Source organism: Lacerta agilis, chromosome 1 (assembly GCF_009819535.1).
Source record: "Lacerta agilis isolate rLacAgi1 chromosome 1, rLacAgi1.pri, whole genome shotgun sequence".
In the NCBI taxonomy this organism is placed as follows: domain Eukaryota; kingdom Metazoa; phylum Chordata; class Lepidosauria; order Squamata; family Lacertidae; genus Lacerta; species Lacerta agilis.
Window position 1 is genome coordinate 7,686,346 of NC_046312.1, and position 23,991 is coordinate 7,710,336.

The window sequence follows — 23,991 nt, forward strand, 5'->3', positions numbered from 1 at the left end:
GGCTTTCCAGTTTTTCCTAGTCTCCCAGGAAATCTTCTCATTTAACCTTTCTTCTCCCCCCAGGCACAAGCCGGCAGATGGGAGGAAGGGGATGTTGGGTCAGGGTCAGGCTAATAGCCTATTGCCTTCGGTGACACTTCCTATGTAGTCAACGAAGCATCTTCTGTTTTCACCCCTTCCTTGCTGATTAACGTCCTGTAATCAAAATGACGCGGGCGGCGCTGTGGGTTAAACCACAGAGCCTAGGGCTTGCCAATCAGAAGGTCGGCAGTTCAAATCCCCGCAATGGGGTGAGCTCCCGTTGCTCGGTCCCAGCTCCTGCCCACCTAGCATTTCGAAAGCACATCAAAGTGCAAGTAGATAAATAGGGACCGCTCCGGTGGGAAGGTAAACGGCGTTTCCGTGCACTGCTCTGGTTCGCCAGAAGCGGTTTAGTCATGCTGGCCACATGACCCAGAAGCTGTACACCGGTTCCCTCAGCCAGTAAAGTGAGATGAGCGCTGCAACCCCAGAGTCAGATACGACTGGACCTAGTGGTCAGGGATCCCTTTACCTTTACTTTAATCAAAAGGAGTAGTCTGCTTTTGGGGGCGGATGAGATCTGGCCTCTGTATAGCCTGGTCCCGTTACGTTCCTTGGGGAATTGGAGTGAGAAGCAGAGATTTCCCACTGGATCTATGCTCTTTGTAACGTTGGGTGGTTCCAGTGTGGTTGGTATACATGTGTGCAGGGGCGGGGATAAGTTGAGATACAGCACTTGCAATGAACAGCTGAAGTTTTGCAGCTGAGTTTAATATCGACAGTGTTAGAAACTCAGATATATAACCCAGGCGCCAAATGTAAACCAAGGTTACAGCCCCTGAAATGGAATGTCTAGTTGCCATTTTTGAGGAAGATGGCTCTCAAGTCTTATTTTTAACTGGCTTTGTTGAACCTGTCATTTCATTGAGCCCAGAGCCTTTCTGTCTTACTGTGTTATAATTTGTTTGAGGCTGCCCAGAGTGGCTAGGGCAGCCCAGTCAGATGGGTGACACCATCATCATCATCATCATCATTTTATTCTGAAAGGACTGCTTGGCAGGGCTAGGTCTCAGCTGGACACCTTTACTAAGCTGTGGAGAAAGATCATTTTGTTGTTGTTGTTGTTTAGTCGTTTAGTCGCGTCCGACTCTTCGCGACCCCATAATAAAGGAATAAAAAAAGAAAAGAAAAAAAGAAGAAAAAGTCTTATTTTTTCAAATGACGGAATGACTATCAGTTCAACATCTGGCTTGTTTAGATGACAACCTTGTGCTAGGTTAAGAACGTTGAGAACTTAAATGACGAAAAGTCACTTGATCCAAGGACAGTCCACATATATATTGGCCTATTCCGACCTCTTTTTCTTAATGGTGACACGGACCATTCATAACGTGAGAATGTTCTTCACAGCTGTGAGCACGGCAGTGGGGTAAGTGAAGACAAGCGACAACAATTCACTGTGATGTCATTCACTGCTCCTGCTGAGGCTGCGCAGAAATTCCTGAAATTCATTCTGATGGTGCAGATAAAATATAACCGAAGGAATTCTACAGGATGTGATATGAGTGTGTGAAAACTGTCAAGATCCGATGATCCCCATGCATGCACCTCCAGAGGGTGGCGATGCCAGGTGGTTTTTAAGTAACATTAAAACAAACACTTTCCGAGGGAAATCTGCAGAGCTTGAAAAGCGCTAGCTCCATTTGAGTGGAAGACCCACTTTTGACAGTCCCTCGCGTGACTATTTTAAGAATCTCTGCCGTTGTCCCTCCTGAAGCTTCATGCTTCGTTGCGTGTTCCGCTTCCTTGTGGCGGCGCAACAACCTTCCCTCGAACCCCAGTGGCGACTGAATGGCATTCCTTGGCTTGAGCTGTAGGTGTTAAATTTCTTGACAGTTGTGGAAGCCTCTTTCTTACGGTGAATGGATGAGACTTCAGTCAGCCAAACCAAACCTTGGCAGGCAGAGATTTTAATGGAATGGAGATTGGCAGCTATAAACATGTAGGATCCCTGTGGTTACTTGAAGGAGGGGGAGGGGGAATCGCAGTGCTGCATTTCCTTTCCAAAAGAGACAAAACTTTTCTAGTAAGCAAACTCGCTTCCTTCACTTGACATTTATGCTTGGGCCAGCGTAGCACATCGTTCGGTTTTTTAATCAAGTGCGCACATTCTCTGCAAGAAGAGTGGAGAGATATATCGACTAGGGGAATTGTACTTTTTGCTGCGTACCCTTAAATCTCCCTCTCTTTCTCGACGTGTTTCATTTGGTCTGCTGTGTTGATGTTTCGTGTTTGGTCTGGGGATGCTCTGTGGTTTTGAGAGTTTTGGCCAGGCCTGCAAGGAAAGAGAGAAGAGCAGGAAACGTTTTATCGCTGAGCTAATTTCTCCTGCCTTTTCCAAATGCGACTCCGTTTCTTGGGGCAGCAGGGTGGGTGGAAATGACCAACATCCTTTCATATAGAAATGTCGCATTAAAATATAACTAGATGTGGTCAGCGGGGGAGTAAAGGGGTTAAAGGAGGGTAGTGCAGCCCTGAGACTTACTTCCCCACCTCCAAACACCCAGAAAACGAATGAGGTGATAAAGAGGCTTTCAAGTTTTCAATATTGTTTGTGGCAGAATACCCTAGAGCAAGGGTGAGGAACCTTTTTCAGTCAGAGGACCACATCCCTTCTGAGAAACCTTCCAGGGGCCACATGCCAGTGGCGGGTGGGGCCAGAGGCAAAAGTGAGCCCAGCAATGGATATAAATTTTACCCTTGAACACTATGCTAGCAAGGCATGCCAGGAGGTGAAATCAAATTTTTCTACATTTCTTCAGGGATGGGTCTTTAAAATACAGTTTTGGGTGTGAGGAATTCCAATCTGCTATTATTTTTGTGACTGGACAGCATTTAGCTTAGTAAATCTTTGATGAAGATGCTGTTGCTGGACTACAACTCCCATCATCCCTAGCTAGCAGGGGCAGTGGTCAGGGGTGATGGGAATTGTAGTCCAAAAACACCCGGAGACCCCAAGTTTGAGAAACACTGCTCTAGATGTTGCTGGACTACAACACCAAGCTGCCCCGGCAGCATGACCAACGGTCGGGGTGATGGGAGTTGTAGTGCCACAACTTCTCTGGATGGCATGGCTGAGAAGAAATCAAAAGGGTGAGGAAAACAAGCAAGGGCTGGGTACCATTCATTAGGGTTTCTTGCTTCACACTTGAAGCATGAATTGCGAGTCGATGATCCACCCCCGCGTGGAGTAAATAAAACACACGGACACATGATTTTTGGTTAATGGGAAAAATAAGGCCACAACTTTATTGGTTACGGCGTGTGAGTGGTATTGGCTTAGGCATTGGACAAGAGCGCAACACTTTTGGGTTAACAACAGGTGGGAGGAGCTTGTTGATGCAAATTCAACTGGAAGCTTCCCCTGACGTCACCGGGGGTCGTGTCATGGCCCTAGCCACTAGCAGGGCATCGGACAGGATCCACGGCCGCCGGATCCCTTTAAAGGGATACCCCTAGGAGGCAGGTGATGGGCACAACCTGACCTCCAACCACAACACATATTACATCACCTAATGAGTATTCCAGTGCCTAACCGCCACCCGAGCCCAAGGAAGCTCGCCCCCAATACCCTCACAGCCGCAACCAATCCGCTTCGAGAACACTGTCCAACCATCTCGTCCTCTGTCGTCCCCTTCTCCTTGTGCCCTCCATCTTTCCCAACATCAGGGTCTTTTCCAGGGAGTCTTCTCTTCTCATGAGGTGGCCAAAGTACTGGAGCCTCAGCTTCAGGATCTGCCCTTCCGGTGAGCACCCAGGGCTGATTTCCTATTATTCTATTATTTCCTATTAATTCTATTATTAATAAATTCTATTTAGTCGATCAGACACCAAGAAACTGTTGTGAACTGCCCTGGGATGATGATGATGATGATGATGATGGAGGAAGAAGAAGAAGAAGAGCTTTTAAAAGAAAATGTTATACTCCTGTTGAACTTACTTGTAGGATCAGTGGCTATTTAGAGCCCTATCCCAAGATGGCCCTTTCATATCAACCCCCACTCTCTGCCTCCTCCCAGTAACATCTATGAGAGAGTGGGATTTTCCCTTTTAAAAAAAATTTTTAATTCATTTTTTATAAGATATAAAACATAAAACACAAATACAAAAACACACAAACAAAACACAAACAATTCTTATATCAATTTCACATTTTCCCTTTAACATCTTGGTGGGACTTCCCCCAACCTCCCCTTCCTGGGTTTCATTGCAACTCTTCTTTATGCAATTTCATCATTTCATCATTAATTCATTAACTTATTTCATTACCTATTAATTTGTTACCCAATGTAATTTCTTTTAATCATTTATTATTATCATTATAACCCTATTTTCTACCAAAAACCTCTAAATACTTCCCTAGAATTTCAAAAATTTCAAACATTACAATATTTCTTCAAATATATTTTAAATTTCTTCCAATCTTCCTGCACCGTTTCCTCCCACTGGTCACGCAGTCTTGCTGTCAGCTCGACAAGTTCCATAAAGTCTATCATTTTCATTTGCCATTCTTCAATTGTTGGTATCTCCCGGTTCTTCCAGTTCTTTGTGATTAGTAGTCTTGCTGCTGTCGTGGCATACAAAAAGAAAGTATTGTCCTTTTTGGGGATTTCCTCCCCTATAATTCCCAAAAGAAAGGCTTCTGGTTTCTTTAAGAAGGTGTCTTTTAACACCTTTTTCATTTCATTATAAATCCTTTCCCAGAAGTCCTTTATTTTGGAGCACGTCCACCACATATGGAAAAAGGTTCCTTCCTTCTCTTTGCACTTCCAACATTTGTTATCTAATTTATGATACATTTTGCAAGTTTTGCCGGGGTTAAATACCATCTATACATCATTTTCATCATATTTTCTTTCAAAGCAGTACATGCAGTAAATTTTATACCTTTCTTCCACAACCTCTCCCAGTCTTTCAACATTATATTGTGCCCAACCAATCATAACTGATTTCACTTGTTCATCTTCCGTGTGCCACTCCAACAGTAAATTATACATTCTGGAAAGATTCTTACACTTAGAATCCAATAATTCTGTCTACAATCTGGATTTCTCTGTCTGGAACCCTGAGTTTCTGCTGTCTGTTTTAAATATCTCATTGATCTGATGGTACTGTAACCAATCAGTCAACTTGTCTTTAAGCTGATCATATGGTTTTAACTTGAATTTATTATCTTCTTCCATCAATACATCACTGTACTTCAACCAATTAGATGCCATGTTGAGAGTGGGATTTTCCAATTGTAGAGTTTCCTCTTCCTGCAGTTAATGAACACGGAAAGGTTTTGAGTGCTAGGAAATTGGTTTTCTGCTCTGGAACGAGGCGGTTTTTCTCACTCAGGATAATTCAGGATCACTGCTTTCGAAGAGGTCTCAAACATGTCCTGGTTTTCTAGCTATTCAGCTCCCAGCGAAAAGTTTACGATGCTGACCTCTCCGATTCCTCCACTGCAATTAAAATCTCCACCAAGAGCAGCTCCAGCCACCGCTGCCAAGAAATGAGCAGAGAATGTCTCTGTAATTTCCTCTCAGGCTGTCGACTCTTCCTCCTGCCAACAGAGTTACACTCGCAGTCGCATATAGATGAGTTCACTTAAAGACAAGGAAAGGAATGTCGCTGCATTTCTGAACACAGAGATGAGGGAACTGTGGCCTTGCGGGTGCTGCTGGACAACAACCCCCCTCTCACTGACCGTCACTGACCATGCCAGGTGAGGCTGGAGGGAGCCCTTCACCTTCAGAAGAGTCAGACGTTCCCCATCACCTCTTAGCCGGAAGACAGACTTACTTACTTACTTACTTATTTAAACATCTTTATTGAAAGGTCAAGAAGTCCATAATTATATGTGCACTAAACATTGTGAGACGTAAGTAAAAGAGAGGGAGAGAAACAGAACCCCCGTAGAAGGGAAAATAAAGGGGGGGGACTCAAAACTGTATACTTTACAAAGTTGTTGTTGTACTTCACCAGATCTTAACCTATTACAGTGGTACCTCTGGTTGCGAACGGGATCCGTTCCGGAGCCCCGTTCGCAACATGAGCAGAGTGCAACCTGAAACGCTGAGTCTGCGCATGTGCGCGCCGCAATTTGGCACTTCTGCCCATGCACAAAGCGCCGAACCCGGAAGTAACCCATTCCGGTACTTCCAGGTTCGGCGCGTTCGCATCCCGTGATAAACGCAACCCACAGTGAACGCAACCAGAGGTATGACTGTACAGTATTCGTAAGAATGGATTCCAAATATCCTTGAATTTGTCTATGGCAAGTCTGCATTTATATGCAAATTGTTGATATGTTGCGAGCTTGTATAAGTCTTCAATCCAATCGTAGAAGGGAGACACATTTTTATTTTTCTAATTCATCAGTATCAGTCTTTTTTGCTGTGGTCAGGTCACGGAGACTCCACTTGTATTGTCCTTTTGTGAGGTTCCATATGCTGGGTATATAATTCAAGAGGATATTTTGCTCTGTAAATGTAAGGTTGCTGCGTACAGTTCTGTTGATGGTTTCAGTTACCTTCTGCCAAAAGTCTTTCAGTATAGGACAATAAAAAACATGTTTTCGAGAAGCATTATCCCTACTGCATCTCCAACAGTTAGATACTTTAGATAGCCCTTTTTAAAAAACAAAACGTAATGGGGTCCAGTATATTCTAAATATTATTTTTTGTTGTATGAGCCTCAGTTTAAGGTCCAGAGACACCCTTGTTATTACAGGCCAAAAGACTTCACCTTTCCCTGTCATGTCTGCTGGGGGAGTTGGGAGCACTACGTCACCTGGGAGGTCTCCACCTTGCAGTCCTTGATCAGTTATGGATGGTCCCCTGAATGGGGACCCTGTTGCAGCGGTGAAGTCTTGAGATGAACCGAGAGAGGGATCTGCACGTTGACTACAAGTAGAACCTACTTATACCATACATTGGTCCACCAAGCTCAGTACTGTCTACATTGACTGGAAGAGACTCGTCAGGGTTTCAGGCAAGGGACATTCCCAGCCCTACCTGGAGAAGCCAGGGATTGAACCTGAGACCCTTGGCATGCAAGGCAAATGCTCTACCACTGAGCTATGGCCTTTCCCCTAAGTTAATTGCCTTGGGCTGCAGGACCTATCTGAAGTATCTGAGTCAACAGGGTGATGCAGCAGCAAAAGAAAGCTAATGCTTGAAAATGTTGCCTATAAGAATAAAAGAAAAGTATTATAAATTAGTTTGGAGATGGTATTTAACACCGGTCAGATGAAACCAAATAAACAAAAGAATAGAAAATAGAAAAGAAAGCTAATGCTATTCTAGGCTGCATCAAGAGAAGTCTAGTGTCCACAACAAGAGAAGTCACGGTCCTACTCCACTTGGTCAGACCACACCTGGAATACTTTGTCCAGTTCTGGGCGCCACATTTTAAGAAGGATGTTGACAGATTGGAACGTGGGCAATTTGGAAGGCAACCAAGATGATTGAGGGTCTGGAAACCAAGACCTCAATTGTGGGAGCTGGGTATGCTTCGCCTGGAGAAGAGAGGAGATATGAGAACCTCTTCAAATATCTAAAGGGCTGTCATGTGGAAGATGGCGTAAGCGACTCTACGATTCTATTTCAGTGTATCTGAAGAAGTGTGCATGCACACGAAAGCTCATACCAATGGCAAACTTACTTGGTCTCTAAGGTGCTACTGGAAGGAATTATTTTATTTTTATTTTGTTTCGTCCACAATTCTATGTTAGTCATGCCCAATAATTTCAGTGAGTATGAACTTAGACGTGACTCTCAGTGTTTTGGGTTAGGCCCCTGCATTCCTCACATCCTGGTCCTTGGGCAGCGCTCTCTTGGAGCAACGCCACAATTAATCCACCGTTGGGTTTGAGCTTGCAACGTGAAAGCAGAGCTGTTTTCTTCTTCTTCCTGTGAACTCGTCGCTCCAGCCCTTGGCTGTTTGCCAGCCGAGTGAACGGTTTTGTCTGTGAGTGACCTAATTCTCCTGCAGTGGATTGTTCAGTGATACCCAGCGCTCGAGGCAGCTGGTGTTCCCCACCCTCCACGGGGACGGGGTGAAATGACCGTGAATCTGCCAGCTTTTTGTAAGCAGGGATAACTGGTTCACTGGCAGCAAACTTGGTTTTCTTATCAGATTCCGTCCGCACCTCTCTTTTCCTTGGTTCCTAATTTATAAGAAATTGCCTGTCACTTGGAAGGGTGACTTCAGAAACATGGGCCAGGACAGTGAGGCCTACTTAAAACCCAACGTTCCTTTCGACACATGAGCATAGCTTTCTTCACGTTTGGCTCATTTAGGGCAATGTTAGAAACTCAGATATACTGTATAAGCTAATTGCCAAATGGCACCTTAAAACTAGATTACAGTACTCGCAACGGAACGTCTAGGTGCCTTTTTTTTCCTTCAAGGAAGTTGTTACTATTATTCATTTGATTTCTATACCACTTTATATTTTAAAGGGGGGGAAATCTCTTTTTTATTATGCTTTATTATAAACAACAAAAATCAAAAAGAAAAACCATACATCTACGTCAATTGTTACACCAAACACAAAGTAAACAAACGAATAAAATCATATATTCTGACAGTATATCTTCTTAAAGTACATCTAACTTCCCATCTTCTCCATACTTCATTTAATATTTACAAACTTATTGCCTAAACCTATGTAAAGGGAAAAAATCTCACAGCGGTTTATAACACATTAAAACATCAAATGAAACAATCTAGAAAGAAAGAAATTCAAGCTTCCGGGAAGATATTTCAGAGCCTTCTCTAAGTGGCATTTGGCTTTCCCCATATTTATTTACCTACCTCATTTATAGAGCTGCCCCATAGCAGGAGGACTCTAGGAAGCTGTTGTGGTGTAGTGGTTAGAGTGTTGGACTAGGACCTGGGAGATCAGGGTTCAAATCCCAGATGGGCCCTGAAGCTCGCTGGGGTGACCTCAAGAGTCAGTCGCAGCTTCCTAACCTACCTCGCAGGGTCGTTGTAGGGATTAACTGAGGAAGAGGGCGAACCATGTACTCCTTGGAGGAAAAGTTGGGAGATAAATGCAACAAACAAGGTATTCCGCTTGCCTGCTTAAGAAAGCTGGAGGAGCCAGCCAGATGGAGATGTCAGCCGCCAGCCTGGCATCCAGAGATCTGCATGTGGTTTCAAAGTTGCCAGTTGCAAAGTACACCTGGGGGATGTCTAATGCTGATTTAGGGGCAATTAACATGAAGCCCCCCAAATGTCCAAAGGCTTGTAAGCTTCTCATAATCATCTGGTTGGCTACTCTCTGCAAAGGATGCTGGACAGGAAGGGAATGAGTTCCTTGATTTAAAATAGGTTGTCCACTTCTGGCTGTGTACACTAAAGAATGATCTTCAGCTCGTAATTTTCTTGTCACTCAAGTAGCATTTTTCTGCAAGAGAATAAACTCTTCCCCATTTAGTACCTCTTTTAAAAAAATGTCATGCCTCGAGAGTTTCCAGTTATAATCAGAACTATTTTGGTAACTTTTATCAGCAAGTTTCAGGAGGGTGGATCGTTGTGTACCAAAACCTCTGTCTAGGGAGCAGCTGGGGTAATGCAAAACCAGTGTTGTGTTTTTTGACATGATTCCTTTTGTCTCTTTGTTTCAGGACCAAGAAGAAAATAAAGGAGCCACGAGCTGGCCAGAGTTCTACATTGATCAGCTTAACTCCATGGCTGCTGTAAGTGGAGGATTCAGAAATTTGCTTTCTGGTTTCATTAAACAGAAAAATGGTTCTGAGAACTAAAACCAGGGCTGTGTTGCAGGAACCCTAAAAGGTGCTTCATCTTAGCAATGGTTAGTGAAAACAAGCCAGCTTCATAAACCGTGGGTTGAAGTTTGGCATTGTTTCAACTAACCATAGTTTAGCCGAATCACAACCTTCTGGGTTTGGACAACACTGCCAGCCTCTGTTAATCAGAACATAAGTCAGACCTTCTGAACACACTTTGTGGGCTACATCAGAGGGGGAGTGGGGAGGCTTTGAGTTCACGTAGCCTGGGTTCGTTCCCATAACATAAAACTATGGTTTAGCACAGGCATAGTCTATGTGGTGCCCTCCAGGGGTTGACAATTAAATCCCTCTACAGGGCTGCCTTCAGGTGTCTTCTAAAAGTTGTATACTTCTTTATCTCCCTGACACCTGATGGGAGGGCGTTCCATAGGGAGGGTGGCACTACCAAGAAGGACCTCTGCCTGGTTCCCTGCAGCTTCACTTCTCACAGTGAGGCAACTGCCAGAAGGCCCTCGGAGTTGGACCTCAGTGTCTGGGCTGAGTGATGGGGCTGGAGACGCTCCTTCAGGTATACTGGGCCAAGTCTGTTTAAGGCTTTAAAAGTCAGCACCAACACTTTGAATTGTGCTTGGAGCCAGTGTAGATCCTTTAGGATTGGTGTTAAATGGTCCTGGCGGCCACTCCCAGTCACCATTATTTGTTGTTGTTCAGTTGTTCAGTCGTGTCCGACTCTTCGTGACCCCATGGACCAGAGCACGCCAGGCACGCCTATCCTTCACTTCCTCTCGCAGTTTGGCCAAACTCATGTTAGTAGCTTCGAGAACACTGTCCAACCATCTCATCCTCTGTCGTCCCCTTCTCCTTGTGCCCTCCATCTTTCCCAACATCAGGGTCTTTTCTAGGGAGTCTTCTCTTCTCATGAGGTGGCCAAAGTACTGGAGCCTCAACTTCAGGATCTGTCCTTCTAGTGAGCACTCAGGGCTGATTTCTTTGAGAATGGATAGGTTTGATCTTCTTGCAGTCCATGGGACACTCAAGAGTCTCCTCCAGCACCATAATTCAAAAGCATCAATTCTACGGTGATCAGCCTTCTTTATGGTCCAGCTCTCACTTCCATACATTACTACTGGGAAAACCATAGCTTTAACTATACGGACCTTTGTCGGCAAGGTAATGTCTTTGCTTTTTAAGATGCTGTCTAGGTTTGTCATTGCTTTTCTCCCAAGAAGCAGGCGTCTTCTAATTTCGTGACTGCTGTCACCATCTGCAGTGATCATGGAACCCAAGAAAGTGAAATCTCTCACTGCCTCCATTTCTTCCCCTTCTATTTGCCAGGAGGTGTTGGGACCAGTGCCCATGATCTTAGTTTTTTTGATGTTGAGCGTCACCATTATAGCTGCTGCATTCTGGATTAGTTGTACCTTCAAAGGTAGCCCCATGTAGAGCGCATTGCAGTAGTCCAAGCAGGAGATAACCAGGTCATGCACCACTCTGGTGAGACAGCTGCCCTGGACATCTGTGAGTCCAAAATGACTCTCAGGCTGAGCACCTGGTCCTTCAGGGGCACAGTTACTCCATCTTGGACCAGGGAGCCCCCCACATCTGCCCGCCCCTCCAAAAACAGTACTTCTGTGTTGAGGGATTCAACCTCAATCTGTTAACCACCATCCATTTACCAACCTCCTCCAGACGCTCAAATTGGACATTTGCCACTCTCACTGTTTCTGATTTAAAGGAGAGGTAGAGCTGGGTAGTTTTAGTCTAGTAAAATCAGGTGAGTTCCACGTTGGCTATCCCTGGTTAAGCCACTCATCCCAACCCGCCCACTTTCAAGCATGGGTTGGTTGCTATAAGGACAAAAGGCCTGCTTTTTAACAACGTCCACCGAGACAACATCTCTTCTGCAGAATCGCAAGCTCACATCCCTAATGAAGGCCCTCTGTGTGCAACATTTTTCGTCCAGCAGCTCGGTTTCCCAATTAACTTCTGCTTCTGTGCAGATCAGACTTTTCCTGCAGGTCTTTCCACTTGGAGCATGCTCTGTAGGGAGCTCTCTCCTGCACTCGCAGGTGCGTCTGGGTGCCAAGAGCTGGGGGGGGGGCATGTGGCTTAGCCTGCTATGGCCAGAGAGAAAGAGAGAGAGAGGAGGCTGGACTGATCAGATACAGCAGAGGTGAAGGTTGCGCTGGAGACGTCAAGCGACGCCCTGCCTGCAGCTGTCCAAGCAACTGCGGTGGCATCGTGCCACGTGTGTGTTTGCAAATGCGTGGAAGATTTGTTTCTACAAACTCTCTAATGGCTTCAACAAGAGCCCCTTGATCAAAGAAAACAGACCCGGCTTGTCTTTTAAAGTGAGCTGATTTATAGGCCCTTTGGGCAAGCGTTGCCTCGTTACGCCAACAGGAGCAAGCAGAGGGGGCTGGAATTCTTACTGAGAGCTAATAGAGGCTTCTTCTTTTTTTGCAACCGCAGCATCTGCAGATCCCTTGTCAAGGGCCAAGGCAGGAGCTGTGACCTGTGGAGGGATTGCGGGGGGTCTGGGAGCACTGGATATTTTCAGCCCTTTCCCAACGGCTGCCAGGGAAGCTGCCGTTTTTGTTTGCATATTTCTTTCCATGTTATAGCACGCCTGGATAGCTCATCTGGTAGGAGCATGGTGCCCTTAATGCCATGGTTGCAGGTTTGATCCCCGAATGAGACAACTCCATATCAACAGGCAACACTTGAAACAAAAATAACATCCTTGGGAATACATTCATTTTCACAGCTGAAATTCGACCCAACAATGATAACTTTAAATTTGACCATATATCCAGGTCAATTCTGTGTTCAGAGCAGCTGTCTACCAGCTTCATCTGGTGCGCAGTCTGAGACCCTACCTGCCCGCAGACAGTCTCGCCAGAGTGGCACAAGCTCTGGTTATCTCCCGCTTGGACTACTGCAATGCGCTCTACGTGGGGCTTACCTTTGAAGGTGACTCAGAAACTACAACTAATCCAGAATGTGTCAGCTAGACTGGTGACTGGGAGTGGCCGCCGAGACAATATAACACCGGTCTTGAAAGACCTACATTGTCCCCCAGTGCGTTTCTGAGCACAATTCAAAGTTTTGGTGCTGACCTTTAAAGCCCTAAACGGCTTCGGCCCATGTATACCTGAAGGAGCGTCTCCACCCCCATTGTTCAGCCCGGACACCGAGATCCAGCTCCGAGGGCCTTCTGGCGGTTCCCTCCCTGCAAGGAGTGAGGTTGCAGGGAACCAGGCAGAGGGCCTTCTCGGTGGTAGTGCCTGCCCTGTGGAATGCCCTCCCTTCAGATGTGAAGGAAATAAACAACTATCTGACTTTTAGAAGACATCTGATGGCAGCCCTGTTTGGGGAAGTTTTTAATGTTTGATGTTTTATTGCGTTTTCAATATTCTGTTGGGAGCCCTCCAGAGTGGCTGGGGAAATCCTGAGAGCCACTGCCATGTGAACAACACTGAGCCAAACAGAATAATGGTCCTACTTAGAATCATAGAACTGTTGGGTTGGAAGGGACCCTGGGGGCCATCTTGTCCAACCCCCTGCAATGCATGGGGTCCAGCTTTCTATGTCACTAGATCGTTCGGTAAAGGACCCTAACTTAGTAAAAGAGCAGCTGTTTTCCATGCAGACTGTCCCGGGTTCAATTCTCTGCATCCCCAGATAGGGAAGTCCTGGAATTCTGGAGAGCTGCTGCAGGTCAGTGTTGGCAATATTGACCCAATGGTCTGATTCGGTATGTGCTCCTACTGATCCCAGGACAAGTTACAACGGAGTTATCAACCCCTCCAATACAGAGCAGCACTAAAATATTACAAATAAATACATTAAAAAACACGAACCACATTTCTAAAGGGGACAAAAAACTGGGGTAGTCCTATTTCAAACAAATGAGTTGATTCTCATTAAAACCAGAGGCAGCGTGAAAGCTTTCTACCTTCCTCGTGCCGATCTCTCCAAATCATTTTGAATGCAAACAGTCTCGACTATGGGCCACCAAACTTGTGAAATATATGAGTGTGTGTGTGTGTGTGTGTGTGTGTGTGTGTGAGAGAGAGAGAGAGAGAGATTTTTCTTCACTTGTGGTGAGATCTAGCGTTCTGGACATAGCTGCAGATTTTCAGCTTCTCAGATGTGGGCACTTCTCTGCTGGAACCATAAAATGCCTTGCAAATGTTCAGTGTCCCCATTGTACATAAAACACTTCAGCTCCACTTAAGAGGAAAACCTTATCCCCTTGGATTTTTACGGTGAATTGCTGCCATGAAAGGATGACATCATTGGTTAAACATTTCTGCAGGGCAGCTTCCTCCCCTAACATCCCGGTGACAGCTGTCCGATTGCATCACCACCTCCAAGACGGCTTTAGAAGAAATGTTAGCAACTTTTTATATAGACACACACACACACACACACGGATCTACCCATCCCAGTTTCATTATGCACAGATGGCTGGACCTCATCTCTTGCTGTGAAACCAAATCCATGTGGCTACTGGGGCAGGAGAGATGATCTAAGGAGTTGGTGGGTTTTGCTGTTCACCTGGCCCACCCACTCAGCATATGGGAAGGATTGGTGCAGGACACATGATTGGCACACAGAATGTCCCAGTTTCAATCCCCAGCATATCTGTGGGGGTTTTTTAATTTTGTTTTTGTTTTTTAAAGGTTTGGGAAGCAGGAAACAGTCACAGTCTGAAGGGCAGAAAGTGCTGCCGGTCAGTGTAGGCTGAGCTAGGTGGACCCAGTGGTGCAGGGCATCTTCTTTTAAGAGAAAGGACTGTATAGCTCATGGGGCAGAGCATCCGCTTTGCATGCAGAAGGTCCCAGATTCAATCTCTGGCATCTCCAAGTAGGGCTAGGAAAGACTTCCTGCCCAGAACCCTGGAGAGTCGCTGCCAGTCAGAGCAGACAGTACTGAGCTACCCTGTTTCTCCTAAAATAAGACATAGCCATAAAATAAGCCATAGCAGGATTTCTATGCATTTGCGAAATATAAGCCGTTCCCCCAAAATAAGCCATACCCCGAAAATAAGCCATAGTGACACGGCACCTCCCATTAAAACAGCCTGGAGAGGCGTGGCTATACAGCGTACCGATGCGACGCGGTTAAAATAAGACATCCCCTGAAAATAAGCCATACTGTGTTTTGTTGAGCGAAAAGAAATATAAGACGGTGTCTTATTTTAGGAGAAACACGGTAGGTTGACCAGTGGGTCTGTCTTCCTTTGTGCAAACAGGCAGCTTTCTTCACCACCACCCCCCACCCCAAAAAGAGGGAGGGAAAGAAGAGGCTGAGTAAACATTAGAAAGGGATTCCTTTATTAGATGTCCCTGGCAATGGAGCAAAGGCTTGGAGGCAGCTTATAGAATCCGTCCTTGGACTCTTCCACTTGCCATGGGCACAAGATAATGTGCTCTTGATTAGATCACTTATGAAACTCTCTGATGTTGAAAGTGCTTTGCAGAATGCCTGGGCAGCTCTGAATATCAACGGATGGTGTGTGTGTTTGTGTTTGGTAGCTGGGCAATGCCATCAGGAGCCCCTCTTTGCACTGTCCCCTTTAAAGCAAACATGGGGCGCAGATGACAAAGTCAGGAGGGAACGGGGCCACTGCGGCTAGAGATTGCATGTTGTTGCACACCACCCCGATCTCCAAGTGGTGCAAGATTCCAGGGGTTCCAGGCGCTCCCCCATGGCTTGTTTCCTTTTGCAAATGAGGCACAGCAGATACTGTGGTGTCTTTAGGATATAGATGTGGTTTATATCCACATATATGCAACCTGAGCATACGATGGAGGGGTTCACAACATCAACACCCAAAAGGGTCTTGCTTCTCCCATAGCCGCAGCCTTGGACTCTAGCAGAAATCAAACATCCTCCTTTGCCCCTCTGGCTTTTCAGCCTGCAACTTTTTACTTCTAGGTCACATTACACACACTCTTCAACTCTAAACTCTGGCTTTTGTACACATCTCACTATCTGTGAGCTGAAGGAGGGGACTCACCCATTGATGTTCTAGCACAGAGCCCCCTCTCTTTTGCTCTCTTAATGGCCCATCACCTCACCTTTGTTTTCTTAATGGCCCTTCGCCCAGGCAATCGCCTCCTGAGGAAATTAGCCTGGCTTATTTTCTAACACTTGCTAGGATTATAAGGATTAAAAGTCTGGCACCCACAAATTCATATCAATATAAACAGTGTGTTGGATAGAGTTTTTCCAAAAGGCATGTTATGGAGACAGAGACAGAGAGGAAGTTATACTGAATCAGACCATTGGCCTGTCTAGCCCCACATTGTCTATAGCAGGGATGGGGTACATTTGCCCCTTCAGACTCCAACTCCCATCAGCCCCAGTCATAATAGCCTGTGATCAGGAACAATGGGGATTGTTGTCCAATAGCATCCAGGAGGTCTCAGTTTCCCCAGTCCTGGTTTACACTGAGGGTGACACTCCAGGGTATCAGGAAGAGGTCTGCTGTCAGTGTTAGAAATTAGCCAGGCGCGTTTTGCAACTGGCATGGGTCCAGTTGCAACCACATGGAGATCTCTGAATGCCAGTTTGGTGATTGGGGAAAGCAAAAATGTCACTCAGAGAAGGATCTGAAGTATTTTCCTTGAAGGTTGAATTTGTTTTATTCTAGATTGTTTGTTGTTTCTATGTGCTGTGGTGCACTTTTGAGATTTGAAAGCAGTATAGAAATAAAACGAATCATCATCATTTTCCCATTGGGGGAAAAAGGTGCCTAGACATTCCATTGTGGCGACCGTAACCTAGGTTCAAGGTGCCATTTGGCAATTAGATTATATATCTGAGTTTCTAACTACCATATATTGCGGCGTATAAGACGACTGGGCATATAAGACGACCCCCAACTTTTCCAGTTAAAATATAGAGTTTGAGATATACTCAACCACAGATTTTCCACCCGGCGTATAAGATGACCCCCGACTTTTGAGAAGATTTTCCTGGATTAAAAAGTAGTCTTATACACCAGAATATACAGTACTGTATATATCCCAGGCCATTGCTCATTCATTGCTTGTAAGTGGGGCTGTGTGTGTGTAACACAAACTTGCAGCTGCAGGAAAATACAATAGTGCAGGACATGGTTTGGCACAGAGAATGAAGCATCCTGTTGCATTTGTGCAAATCCACACATATCTGTTGCAATTTTGCAAAATGTCTTGAGTTTCAGTTTGGAAAATTTATGAGCCGTCCACGCCCTCCCAGTTAATTTTCTTCTGCTAGTCTTAGCACAGGGCAAGGAACTGGACAGGAAAAGTTGAAACACGTGTCTCTCAACCATATTCACTTTTCCTAAACTAGATGTAGGAACCCCATTTGTTCTGTCTTGGTTCACAATGGATTTTGATTTGTTCATTACCATACACTTTTGAGTCTTACAGGGCAGTCCTGCATATGTTTACTCGGAAATCAATCCCATTGAACTAGATGGAGTTTATTCCTAAGTGTGCACAGGATTGCAGCCTTAGTTATCGGTTGCTATTCTCCTGTGTCCATTTAGACTCATGTACTGGGCACAATAGAGGCCATTTGGGCTGTGAGCAGGCACTATGCTAATAATGCTAAATGAAATTAAATATGGCCTAATTGCTAGTTTGCCGTTAAATGCTTCTCTGCCCTTCCTCCTTGTCCTTTGTGATTTCTCTTCTGTTTCATTAGCATTAACTTCCTACAGAATTGGTTGCTGTGGGGCTGAATATATTTCAGCTCGGTATGAATTGTTGCATATTAAACAGGGTGTCACAAAGCAACGGAAATGCAAGCATATGAATCCGCTTTTAGATCAGGCCTGCACAGACTTTAGGCTCACAGGATCCACTTGCTCCACCACCACCTGCCGTTGAGGTCCACCAGTCAGAGCCTGGTGCAAACCAGTGACTTGCAGTGGTGGAGCAACATACTCCTGGAAGTAAAGAATAGGGGCCCTCTGTGCACATGCTTAGCTTAGGAATCAGTGCTAGAACTGAGCTCCCAGTCCCGTCACACAAAAATCCACTCCTGGTTTTCCCCCCAAGCTTTCTTAAATTAGTAGTGTAATTTACAGGGCAGCAGAGTCTATTTTTGTTACTAGTATTACTAAACAATTGGGAGTCTGCCTCTTTGCTGATCTACTGCAAATCTCTCAGATGTGCCAGTAGATCCTGATTACCCTCTGCTTTTAGATCATTGGTCTATCCAGCGCAGTACAATCCAATGTCCAGCAACAGCTCTCCAGGATCTTAGAAAGGGATCTTTTCCAATCCACTTCTGCTACTTGAGATACTCCTAACTCAAGGGTGGATAACCTTTTTTTGGGTTGAGGGCCACATTGACCCATGGTCAACTCTTCAAGGGTCACAGGTCAATGTAGGCATGTATTAAGCCAGAGAGATTCCCGTTATGCTTAAACTGATGTATACTGGTAGGTTTTTTGGTGCTCCCTTAAATCTTTGATATATTTTAAATTAACTTTTACTTGCTGACCTGTCAAACTTCACGTTGTGCTGGGATTCTAGATTCGGGTAGGTAGCCGTGTTGGTCTGATGCAGTCGAAATAAAAAAATAGTCCAGGTAGCACCTTAGACACCAACTAAGTTTGTTCTTGGTATGAGCTTTTGTGTGCATGCACACTTCTTCAGATACACTGAAACAGAAGTCACCAGACCCTTATATATAGTGGGAGGGTGGGGTAGGGTTGTGCTGGGGTATTCATGGTTATTGTGTATTGTGGCTTCCGTGCAAAATGCGGTATGTAAATAAGCTGGCTGTGCCTAACTTATTTCTTGCTGTGATTTTATTTTTAACTTTTGCAGAGAAAATCGTTGATTGCTTTGGAAAAAGAAGACGAAGAAGAGCGGAGCAAAACCATAGAGAGTTTGAAGACGGCGCTGAGGACCAAACCAATGAGGCAAATGATTTTCCTTGCTTTGCTGCCCAACTTCTTGCTTTCCTATTGGTTCAGCTTCTTGCTTTCCTATTGGTTCTCTAGCGAAAGGGTTCCCGGAATTGATTCTCTAGCCAAAGAACTCTTAATTTTAATCTCCATAAGGTTCTGGTCAGTCATTTCTAAGTTTGCCGAAAGGAGCTGAGTAGATACCACTAGAACCAGAGACAGATGTTACTGGTTATAACTCTGGTCAGCACTTTTTTTCTGGAATAAAAAGTGCCGGGACTCACCTCCACACTCACCAACCCAGACGCTGCCATCTTGAAGCAAAAATCATGCGACAAGATGCTGGGCTGCACCATCTTCTCGGGAGCCGCGCCTCTTGTTCAGAGTGATAGACTCACTCTGACCCTGGAGGTTCCACTGAGCCGCCGTCGCTAGTAGCCTCAACCTCTCCCCGCGAAGGTGTTTCCCCGGGGGTGCCCATTTCAAGCCCGCCCAGCTACCTATGCTCTCTTCATCCCCCGCCAGCCCCATTTCCATGACGGAAAGTTGAAGGAAGAGGGGGAGCCGGTGGAACAGCGGACACCCACACGTGTGTCACTGTCGCCTGAGCCCAAACCAGAGGCACGTTCCCAGTCAAAGTCAATCCCAGTCAAAGGCAAAACACAGCCAGGCAATCACACAGTCTCCCAGAGGAGGAGGAGGAGCCAAAAACTGTGGCCGAGGGCCGGTGTTCTTGAGGCTCAGACTTGCCGTGACCTCTCTGTCAGGGTGGATTTGATTTAAATCAAACTGATTTAAATCACAATTTAAATCACTAGTCAGTAAGGCTCAGGGTGGATTTAAATCAAAAAAATCGATTTAAATAAAAAAATCTGATTTACATTTTAAAAAATCCGATTTTTTTTCTTTAAATCCACCCTGAGCCTTACTGACTAGTGATTTAAATTGTGATTTAAATCAAATCCACCCTGCCCTCTGTCATAGAATTCTGCTCAATATTGATCCAGAGCAGAACTCTAATGTATAGTTAAGCAGAATAAAAACTTAAACACATTGCAGGATTCCCCCAAAATAGACCAGAGGCAATTGCATTTCATTCCATTTACTACCGCTACTGAAGGCAAATGACCATAATGGTCGCAAATCCAATGCATTCAGGATTGGCCCTGTCCATAAGAAATCCAGTTGCAGCAAACTTAACTTAAACTTACAATAATTTATAAGTCTAAACTTTAACACTATAGCATGCTATGTACAGAACACCACACCAGAAGGAAAAGAGATAGAAAGAGAAAGTGAAGCCCAGGCTCCTTCTGGGCCTACTTTTATAGCCAGCATGACCTTGACAGAAAGAGATAAGTGAACCAGCTTAAGCCAGCTGTACTCAGCTTTACCCAAACATCATGAACCTTCTGCTTGTTTCTTTCACACAGAGAAGCTTCCAGAACCCTCTTGAATTAAGTAGAATAGGAAAGATCTCTACACATCAGATCAATACTTTCCGTACCAATAAATGCAAACTGACACTTGTTTAAGCTTTTACACTGCTAACTACACATTGGAATTTACTCTGGATCAATACTGAGTAGAATTTCATGGCACTCTCCCCAGCCTCCCACCCTGTCTGCTTCCCCTTTCCCTCTCTGGCAACGGGTGGCAGCAGAAGACAGCAGGACCATGTCAGGAAGCCGCCTCACATTGGCACCCACTCAGGCTGGAAAAAAAGCCCTGATTCCATTGATTCCTGACCATTGGCCATTTGGGGAGCTGGAGTCCAACAGCTTCTGGAGGTTGCCATGTTGTAGTCCCACCTAAAGCATCCAGGACAGATGACCATCCAACCTCTGCTTAATGTAATTTGCGTTGCGTGTTTTTTTCCCCTGACGAACCCTCTTGTATTCATGGCGATCTGTTCCTGACAGGTTTGTAACCAGGTTTATCGACCTGGACGGCTTGACATGCATTCTCAACTTCCTGAAGAGCATGGACTACGAGACCTCCGAGTCTCGGATACATACCTCTCTCATCGGGTGCATCAAAGCTCTGATGAACAACTCTCTGGGGAGAGCTCACGTCCTGGCCCACTTGGAGAGCATTAATGTGATAGCTCAGAGCCTGAGCACGGAAAACATTAAGACCAAGGTCGCCGTGCTGGAAATCATGGGTGCTGTGTGCCTGGTTCCTGGAGGTCACAAGAAAGTGCTGGAAGCCATGGTGCACTACCAAAAATACGCCAGCGAAAGAACTCGCTTTCAGGTACGAACTGGCCTCTTGCCACTTAAGTCGGTTGTAAGTTGGGAAAGAATGAAGGCAGTTGGAGAGACCTCCCCCCCCCTCTTTCCACGGGGTATCAGTGCTTCTTTTCTCCCAGGGCTTATGTCTGATCAAACAGGGCTTGCAGGTTTTTTTAACCAGGCAATGCCTGTTTTTACCAGAGGCAGCAGTTGGACAAGCAACCTCTACTTGCATCAACCCTTTTAATAAAGCAGGGCTCAGCGCACTTTTTCAGCGGGGGGCCGGTCCACTGTCCCTCAGACCTTGTGGGGGGCTGGACTATATTTTTTTGGGGGGGAAATGTACAAATTCCTATGCCCCACAAATAACCCAGAGATGCATTTTAAATAAAAGGACACATTCTACTCATGTGAAAACACACTGGTTCCCGGGCCATCCGCGGGCCGGATTGAGAAGGCGATTGGGCTGGATCCGGCCCCCGGGCCTTAGTTTGCCTACCCATGCTTTAAAGCTTATCCTCTGTCTCCAGTATTAACTTTTACTTAGTGTGTTAAGTTCTACATCAGTTTGGGCAATCTTTGGATTTATTTTTATTTTATTTTAATGCTGTCTGGCGTCATCTCAGCCTGGCTCCCCATTTGTGGAACGCTCTCCCCAGGGAGACTCACTTGGCTCCTTCATTATATACCTTTAGATGCCAGGTGATAATGTTCCTCTTTAACCAGGAATTTGGCTCACTGATTTCCAATGCCCTTTTAAAATGTGTTTTTTTTTGGGGGGGGGAGGTTGTTACTGGGTTGTTTTTGTTTTCATTTTTATTATGAATTTTGTGTTTTTATATTGTGATTTTAGGATGTGAACTGCCCTGAGAACTGCAGGTATAGGGCTGAATAATAATAATAATAATAATAATAATAATAATAATAATAATAATAATAATAATTTATTTTATTTTTGCATTTCAGTGGCATCATCTGCCCTTCACCTTAAGGTCCCAGGGCAGGTTGCAACAATTTAATATACAATATCAAATGCATGGTCACAAGAATAGGGTGGTTGTTTGAGTGACACCAGAGAAATATGCTTGGAAGCTACCATATGTCAACTGGTTGTGGGGGGGGGGGGAAGGGAGGTTTATTGGTTTGCTTTTTTGTTCTTGTTTTTACATTGTATTTTTATACTGTGAACCACCGTGAGATCTACGGATGAAGGGCAGTATACAAATTCAATAAAGAACAATAACAGTATTGATTCTTTCTTGCAATTAATTAATGGATGCTTAACTCAGAGACTCTGTGGTTCTGTCAAAATATGTAAAAGCTATCTCTAGCCAGTTTGTTAGCATGGACAGGTAATTCCAACCCAGCCTTCCCCCAAGCTTTTGTCCTACAGATGTTTTGTCTCATAGATGTTTTGCCAGCACCTGGGAGCTGCCCAAAACATCTGGAACACTCCACAGTGGGGGAAGCTGTATGGGTGGCCCATACTTTTTTGTGATCCTCACAAAACTAGTTCTTTTTTCTTAATGCAATGGGTTTGCACTGATGGGATATTGCCTCTGCACCTGTAGACATCATTAATTGAAAACATTGTGCCCCACAGACACTAATAAATGACCTGGACCGAAGCACAGGCCGATACCGGGACGAAGTGAGCCTCAAGACGGCTATTATGTCCTTCATCAATGCAGTTCTAAGCCAAGGGGCTGGAGTGGTAAGTTTGGGGGCTGGGGGGATATGTTTCAACCACGGAGGCTGGTGACCTTATTGGCTGGTTGGGTGGAGGTCCAACAGGAGGTGGCGCCAGAGGCAATGGCCGGCAGAGCCAACCAATCCTAGTTTTGCCCCTATTTTCCTCCATGCTACAAGGGGCAACACTGAGATGGGGGGGGTGAGCTGGCAGGGGGTGACACCTCCTGAGCTCTTGTAAGTAGGAAGGCAGGCAGGTAGAGGTTGTCTAGGTGGGGCAAGGCCCCATTCAGCCAAATCCATCCATCCTTCCTTCCTTCCTTCTCTTCCCTTCCCTTCCCTTCCCTTCCCTTCCCTTCCCTTCCCCTTCCTTCCTTCCTCCCTTCCCTTCCCTTTCCTTTCCCTCCCTTCTTTCCTTCCTTCCTTCCTTACTTCCTTCCTTACTTACTTCCTTTCCCTTCCCTTTCCCTCCCTTCCCTTTCCCTCCCTTCCCTTCCCTTCCCTTTCCCTCCCTCCCTTCCCTTCCCTTTCCCTCCCTTTCTTTCTTTCTTTCTTTCTTTCTTTCTTTCTTTCTTTCTTTCTTTCCCTCCTCCCTTTCCCTTTCCCTTTCCCTCCTTCTCTCTTCCCCTTCCCCTTCAACAGAGTTCCTGAGAAAGCTCAGGTGCATGATAGAGGGGGTGATTTTGCACAGCCTACTTCTGGGAACACATGAAAGGTACCTTGCCAGAGGACCCCAAAATACCATTGGTGGGCAGGAAGCCCAAGTGCTTTAGCGTTTGATTCCAACCCCATTTCCTGGTGTGTCTTAAATAAGGTTGGCTCATTTCTGTCCGCCTCTTCCCTTCTGGCTGGGGGGTGGTGGGAGTTGTAGTCGAGAACAGCCAGAAGACACCAGGTTGGCATCTAAAAGGATATTCCGATCAGACCCACAGGCCTTGAAAGGTCTCCTCTCTTCCTCTTTTCCAGGAAAGCCTGGACTTCAGACTCCACCTTCGATATGAATTCCTCATGCTTGGGATTCAGCCCGTGATTGACAAATTAAGAGAACACGAAAACTCCACATTAGATAGGTAAGTGTGTTTAATTGGTTTGTAGCCTGGGAGGTTTATTTTCCCCCCATCGAGCCTTCTTCATCCTTTTTGGATTTCATGTTTGTATCCATCTTTCGGCTGAAGCATTCCATTTACAAGTTCAAATGGTACCTGAATGCTTCTTGAAACATGCCTAATGCCAGCAGTACTTAAGAGCAGTTGTCAGTCAAATTTATGCTGTATTATTAGTTTACAAAATGCTTTACAATCTCCCCTCACCCCCCCCCTCT

At 45.4% G+C, this 23,991-nt stretch overlaps 1 protein-coding gene across 1 annotated transcript in view; it reads left to right on the top strand.

Annotated features, from left to right (window-relative positions):
* Positions 1-23,991, top strand: part of DAAM1 (dishevelled associated activator of morphogenesis 1) — a 161,750-nt gene that overhangs the window by 89,289 nt on the left and 48,470 nt on the right. Inside the window, 5 exon segments of the mRNA XM_033171452.1 lie at positions 9,702-9,773; positions 18,668-18,762; positions 20,670-21,003; positions 22,585-22,695; positions 23,637-23,740. Of these exon segments, the coding sequence (XP_033027343.1) occupies positions 9,702-9,773; positions 18,668-18,762; positions 20,670-21,003; positions 22,585-22,695; positions 23,637-23,740 (716 nt within the window).